The sequence below is a fragment of the Halyomorpha halys genome, unplaced genomic scaffold (assembly GCF_000696795.3).
Source record: "Halyomorpha halys isolate HHAL.00 unplaced genomic scaffold, Hhal_1.1 Scaffold497.1, whole genome shotgun sequence".
Lineage (NCBI taxonomy): Eukaryota > Metazoa > Arthropoda > Insecta > Hemiptera > Pentatomidae > Halyomorpha > Halyomorpha halys.
This window is the reverse complement of record NW_027113287.1, coordinates 168,255-175,102: the sequence shown is the minus strand read 5'-3', so window position 1 is coordinate 175,102 and position 6,848 is coordinate 168,255. Positions and strand designations below refer to the sequence as shown.

General features: G+C 36.7%; 1 protein-coding gene across 1 annotated transcript; it reads left to right on the top strand.

Moving 5' to 3' along the window:
* Positions 1–4,442: 4,442 nt before the first annotated feature.
* LOC106683593 (G protein pathway suppressor 2) lies at positions 4,443–6,107 on the top strand. The gene has a single exon (XM_014425153.3). The coding sequence runs from the start codon at positions 5,003–5,005 to the stop codon at positions 6,038–6,040; it is 1,038 nt and encodes a 345-aa protein (XP_014280639.1). The 5' UTR covers positions 4,443–5,002; the 3' UTR covers positions 6,041–6,107.
* The last annotated feature ends 741 nt before the right edge of the window (positions 6,108–6,848 follow it).

The following is a 6,848-nucleotide window of genomic DNA, read 5'->3' as shown; positions in this document are numbered from 1 at the left end:
TATATATTTTTAACTCTTCCTATCACCATTTGTCATCACCCTCTCACACGCTTTCTTCTTCTATAATTTTTCTACTTTTTATTTTTTATTTTCACCCTCTCGTAACGTTTTCTTTATAAAAAAACACTTAGTCATTGTTGTAACGGCTTTTTTAATTCTGAGTTTGGCCGTCATTAGCGCAGTATCCAGGCGTTTGATCTTCCAGCGAACTGGTTCGTTTTTATTCTTTTTTTGTTTTCTTTCCCCTTTTTTTATTTTACTCTTACCCCTTATTTTCTCCACTTTTATCCATTTTCCTTACCCGCATTATAAGTTTTGTTCACTATACTTATAATTTGCCTCTTTATCATCTATACCCTCCCTATTCCTAGTACGCTCACGGCAGACTCATGCCATCATCGATGACACCGCCTTCAGGGGACCCGGCAGCTTATCTTATGATGCCACCCTGGCAATCCAAGATATATTTTTACCTGTGTATATACATTTATTTCCTTTGTATATATTTAATTCGTTGTTTTAAAATTTCTAGGAGGTCAGAAAAAAAATAAATAAATAAAATCTATTATTGTTACATATATTTTCTTCCTCTCAATTTTCATTTTCTTTTCATATTTAAATTTTAAATTAATTATAACTAATATGTTCATACTTCTTTGCATTATATAACTTCATTTTTATTTCATTTCCTTAATTATGTTATTTTACCCACTTTTTCAATTACCTATGTATACATTTTATTTCCCGCTTCTCTCATCACTTCATTTTATTAATTCTATTTTGTAAAATTATTCATTTTATGTGTAAAATTATTCTGTTTATACTTCCTTTTTATTTTTCTATACTTACTGTGGTTGTTATCTTGTTCTGTTTTTAGCCCTGAAGATGGCTAGACCGAAACGTTGGCACATTAAAATAAGTTAATCGAACTTATTTGTGTTTTTCATTGACCGCACCCCCAACCATCTCCTCCTCATTCATCATCCACGGTCAACTATCTCTCATAATTAATATATACATATACCGGATATTTCATTTTCTTGTTTTGCCGGGATGGCATTATAAGAATGGTTGCCGGGTCCGCTGAAGGTGGTTTCAACAATGATGGCATATGTTTGCCTGGATGCTCACTAGGAATAGTGAGGGGCTATTCCTGTTGGTGGTGTTGAAGTGATGACTTCAGGCTGCAGAGCCAGAAGTCCCTCCCAAGGCGAGGATGTCGACCAAGGGGACAATGCTTTGCCACCTCCCAGGTCTTGGTGGAGGGGCGATCTCACGGAATAGAGGGTTGGCACAGGCTTTCAGCCCATCAAAGAATTTGATGTGCCTACGGCCTATGAATTCCGGCACAGACGGGAGTTGAGCTCCTCACATATCACTCTGTTCCTGCCCCACTGGAGTGAAGTTCCTCTGACTATTCGCCTCAGGAGGGAGTTCTGGAAACTCTGAAGTTTGGAGAGCGTAGTCTTGTAGAGGTGTCGCATGAGTGGTGCAGCATGGAGCAGCGTTGGACGTATGATGGCCTTGTAAATCTTGAGTTTCAGGCGTAGCGCGATCTGTTGTGAAGTAAGCAAGTGGTAGAGCCTATGCGACTTCTGCCGGGCCAGCTTTAGTCTCTCCCTGGGGTGGCTGGAGAAGGTGAGAGTCACGCTCAGGTAGAGGATGTTGTTGGAGATGTTCTGACCCTCGCCATCCACGACGAAGCGCTGGGGTAGCCTGCTCTTCTTGCCCTTCTGGAAAGACATTATGATGGCATCCGTCTTAGCTGGGTTAACTCTGATACCATCCTTCTTGACAGCAGCTACAATGGTGGCAGAAGCGGGTTGTGCATGGTGGAGGGCCAGTTCAGCCCTCATGCTGGAGGCTTAGACTCCAATGTCGTCGGCATAGGCTGCTATCATTGCGTTTCGATGTTTGATGGTGACCACAGGTGCCGTGAAAACGACAAACAGCAGAGGTCCCAGCACTGATCCTTGAGGTACTCCACAGGAGGTGGGGCTGGAGGCGACAAATCTCCACCAACCCTTACTACGAATGATCGTTCACTAAGGTAGTTCTTGACCAATCGCCATAGGGCGGCGGGAAACCTGAACTCCTCCAGTCGGCGGAGTAGCAGCGGGTGGGACACGTTCTGGAAGTCATGGCTACAGTCCAATGAGATGAAGGCAGTTGCATTGTTGTTTTTCATCCGCTCTATAGTATGAGCTTGTAACTTCACCAGGTGATGGTCACATGCGACACCTCGTCGAAAGCCGGTATGTTCAGGTGGTATCACATCCGCCTCCCTAGAGTGCTCCATGAGATGGTCATGTACATGTATCAGACGCTCAAAGACCTTTCTCATGTGCGAGAGGAGGCTGATCGGACGATAGTGCTCTGGAGAGTCCCCTGTCTTCCCTGGCTTCAGTAGTGGCACCACGATCGCTCGCTTCTAGGCAGCTGGGAAGTACGAGATACCCATGGACGAGTTGAAGATGTTCAGCAGAAAGGCTTTGCTCTTCGATAGAATAAAATCATGATAGTTAAATTTTTTTTTCTTACCTCCTGGAGCAAAGAAATTTACAAATATGTTTATACATATATACATATACCGGCTATTTCATTTTATTGTTTTGCCGGGATGGCATTAGAAGAATGGTTGCCGGGTCCGCTGAAGGCGGTGTCAACAATGATGGCATATGTTGTATTTTAAGATAGTTAATTTTTTTTTTTTTCTGACCTCCTAGAAAAATAAACATAAACAAATTAAATATATACAATAGAAATGGATGTATATATGCAGGCAAATATTGATCTTGGTTTGCCAGAGTGGCATTAAGATAGTTAAAAAGAAAGTTACAAAGGCTTTGTAGTACGAGTAGTTTTCCTTTTTAACGAGAAGAAAATCTTCATCAAGGCTATAGAGGCCATTACTCATTTTAACTTAGTCGACTGTCCCTCAAAGACTGTGCAAGTCACATATTCGGCAGTTTTCGGAACGTCAAAACTGGAGCATAGTAGGACGACATCCTTTTCTAAAAGGCGCAACTTGGCTTTAGAGAATGACTAGGGTTTTAGTAGGAATCATCAATTTTCTCCTTGCTTGCAAAGCACTTATCATTTTAAAATATCTTTCTGCCTCATGTTTGACTACAACGGTCAGGTCGTCATTAGCGGGAACTACTGCTACTTGGCCACTGCAGTTATTGGTGGTGCTCAAATATGTGAACACACTTAAGCTAACTGGAGCAGCGCTGACTCGAATTGGGTTTGGGGAATGGGACTTTTGTTTCGTGGCAGTCCCACGGAATGAAAACTTGACCCTCCCACAATAGCTAGAATAGGTTGGTTACCTCTTAATAGACTCCCTTGTGTCAGAAATGACCAGGCACGAGTTATAATAAAATAAAAGACATGTATGTTTCATTCCTATGATGAGCAAAGTCCTAGAATCTCATAATAGCCAGCCTTGTTGCACAAGGTTTGATTAGAGCAAGCCATTCACAGCAATTTATCTCCGCTAAAGGCATGGGTATAGGCAGGATTTCACCAAGGAAAGAGCCGGCTTCATCCCATTACACACACATACGTGTGAATATATACGTGTGTACGCATATGTATGTATATATATATATATATATATATATATATATATATATATATATATATATATATATATATATATATATATACACACACACACACACACACACATGTATTCCATTCTGAAACATTGGGTAGATATGTAATTCCGCATTCCAAGAAATAAATCCCCTTAATTTTATTTCAACTTCATAAAATTCAATCATTACTTTTTAAATTTTTATTACCGACTGAATTTTAATCGTTAACAACAAAGTTTACCAATGGCTCGCTCAATGAAAATATAAGACAGTTGTGGACTTATTTCAGATGATTTTTATCATCATTACCTTTCTAATTATAGCATGTTTCCAGAAAGAAATTATTTATGAAATAAGCTCACTATTTTCTTTCTTTTTTTTTCTTGGGTCCCCAAAATCTAGGGGAAAGCCATGGTTCCTCCTGCTACCCTCTGCCTACGCCTATATCAAAGGGTAAGGGATCCGCTGATGCTTTACTGCGAGTAAGCAAGGACGTTGAAGATAGAAAGAGGTGCAGTGTGTCTTGATGTTACTATTATGTTTTAAGGAACTAGTTATAAAAATATTATAGTTTCACTTATATACGTGTAAATTCAAAATTACGAGAGTGTAAACAATTAGCAGTACTTAGTATCTTTTAAGCAAAGAGGTCGAAATGTTTTTATCTGTATCTCGTATTGAGATAAATGGAAAATGAATATTGAAATGATATTTCACTGATAAAATATTTGCAAATTGATTTAAATTGTTTTTTTTTTCTCAATACCATCACATTGGACTTTTATTTTATTATTATTTTTTTTTAATTTTAGATTTAGAAGGTATGTCCAGTAGTGACGTCAGGAGCTATAACCTTTTGCTCCTTTTCCAAACGGTTGAATTAAGTATTATTTCATTTATTAAAATTAAGATGTGAATTCTTTTAAAAATAACTTCACTTGTTTCAAGAAATTTTGTCTGACTTCTTTATCCAGACAGGATTGATATGAAGCTGTTTTTGTGTTGATAAGTGGTCATGTTGAAAACGTAAACAAGAAATATCGTTACTATTTCTTTGAATAAATAAGTATCTATTATAAGCGTAACGGAATAATGGATCATCTTAATCTAATGAAATGCGATTGTCTTGTTTGCAAACGTTTTAATGTTTGAATTCGTATGAAAAATGGAATTCTTAGAGCAACAAACGGTAAAGACTTTTAAGTTAATCTTAATTTGTCCATTATTTTTCTTGTCCTATATCGACAGATGAATATGACCCATGGCTACTTAATTTTCTAAAATGTTTCATTAATTTATGAAATATTAACGCCCTGGTAATATAGTTCCAAAACTTATTGTTTTCTTTTTGTGTAATAAAATAAGCTATAATTGAGCGACAAACTAAAGAGGCTAAAGCCATGCCTGGAGCGGTGGCCCCCCACCCACAGTGCAATGAGCAAATGTTCCAGGCACTTAAGAAACATATTTTGAAAGAGAGGCAAAAGAAAAAAGAAGAGCAAGAAGCAGATGCTGAAAATGAAAGACAACGGAAAGAAAGAGAGTTGCAAGAAAAACAAGATGTGATGACTCTTTCTGAAAATCGAGAACAAATCACTCAATTAGAACAAAAGTTAGCTCAGTTAAAGGATGAGAAACATCAGCTGTTTTTGCAGTTAAAGAAAGTTTTAAATGAAGATGAAAATCGACGTAGGCAGATAAACAGAGAGCAAGAAAGTCGAGTCAACTCTGAAGTAACAGAACTTTATAATGTTTCGGCTCCTGGTCATTCACATTTGTTAATGCAGCAAGAATATCCTTCTTCATCTTATAAAGTTCAGCCTGTTCAAGGGTCTATGAAAAGACCAAGAAGTCCTTCTCCACCTCATCTTTATCAAACTTATAACCCCAAAACAACAAGACTGCCATATCAAAAAAGCTTTACGGGATATTATCCAAATCCAGGAAGTAGTCAAGCATATTATCCAGGTCCTCCATATACCGCCCTTCCGATAAGAAGTGATGCTCAACCTCAACCTATGAAACAACACTATACAAATCAGCCCTACATGCATGCTGGGGAGCATACTAAATTATATGCCGAAGATAAGTATTATTCAGTCGCCTCTAGGCCTGCTACCCATGTTGCACTTCATGGAGGGGCCATACCGATCCAACCACCTCAAACAAAGACTGGTGGCATTACATCTGGCTATCCTATCCGACAACCTACCTCTGCGCCACCTCCTCAACATGTGACACCAGGAATAAGTACAACACACAGTAGCCCAGGTTATCATTATCCTATGGTATCTCAATATCCTCCTTCGAGGCAACAAACTCTGGCACCAACACAACATCTTGGTCCTCGTTCACATGCTGTTTATCCCAGTCAATCACCAACTACAGGAAGGCTTGTTTATAGCCAAGCAAATGTTCCCCAGTCTCGTTATATGTGATTTTATGAAGAAATGTTGGTGTTTGTAAATAAAGATTATAATAAATATTTTTTAGAGTTCGCTTAGATATTTTTCTTTTCTTTTATTTTTTATTGACCTTGAATAAGAATTTGTAATGATTTCCAATTCAAAATATGTAATATTTTGATTTAGACGAAATTGTATACAACAACATCTGAAATGACATTCATTGGTGTTATCAGAAATGTGATTGTAAGTACATGATTTTAAATTTTTCGTTTTTTTTTCTTTTAACTTATAGTAACAATTTCTATCAAAAATGGTATTGTCATAGGTGATTTATTTTTATTAAAGTTGAACATAATGCAGGATAAATCTTTACTGCATTCACTTTGTTTTATACTGAATAGTGTTAAGTATTTCTTATAAGAAGAAAAGTGTTGAAAATTCTTTTCATAATAAATAGAATTAAGCATTAAAAACTTTTTTTTTTACCTCCTTACACCTCTTGGTTTGCTTCTTGTATATTTAAATGATAAATGATTTTCATTATTTTATAGTAAGGGCAACACATACTTATAGGCATTAATTTTTTTTTAATCTTTAAAGTTTAATTTTAAACGTTATCTTAAAGTATTATCATTAAGATTGCTCCACTTATTTAAGTATTTATTTTATATCATGTTGATGTATTTTATTTTAGAATATGTTTTTCCAATATTTAGTTGCTATATTGATTATTGATAATTAGTAGTTTATATTAATTCTAAAAACTTTTGGGTATTTTGAAAATAAAGCTGTAAAACGGTTTTTGTTATGGTCAAAATTATTTCCAAATTTTATACTC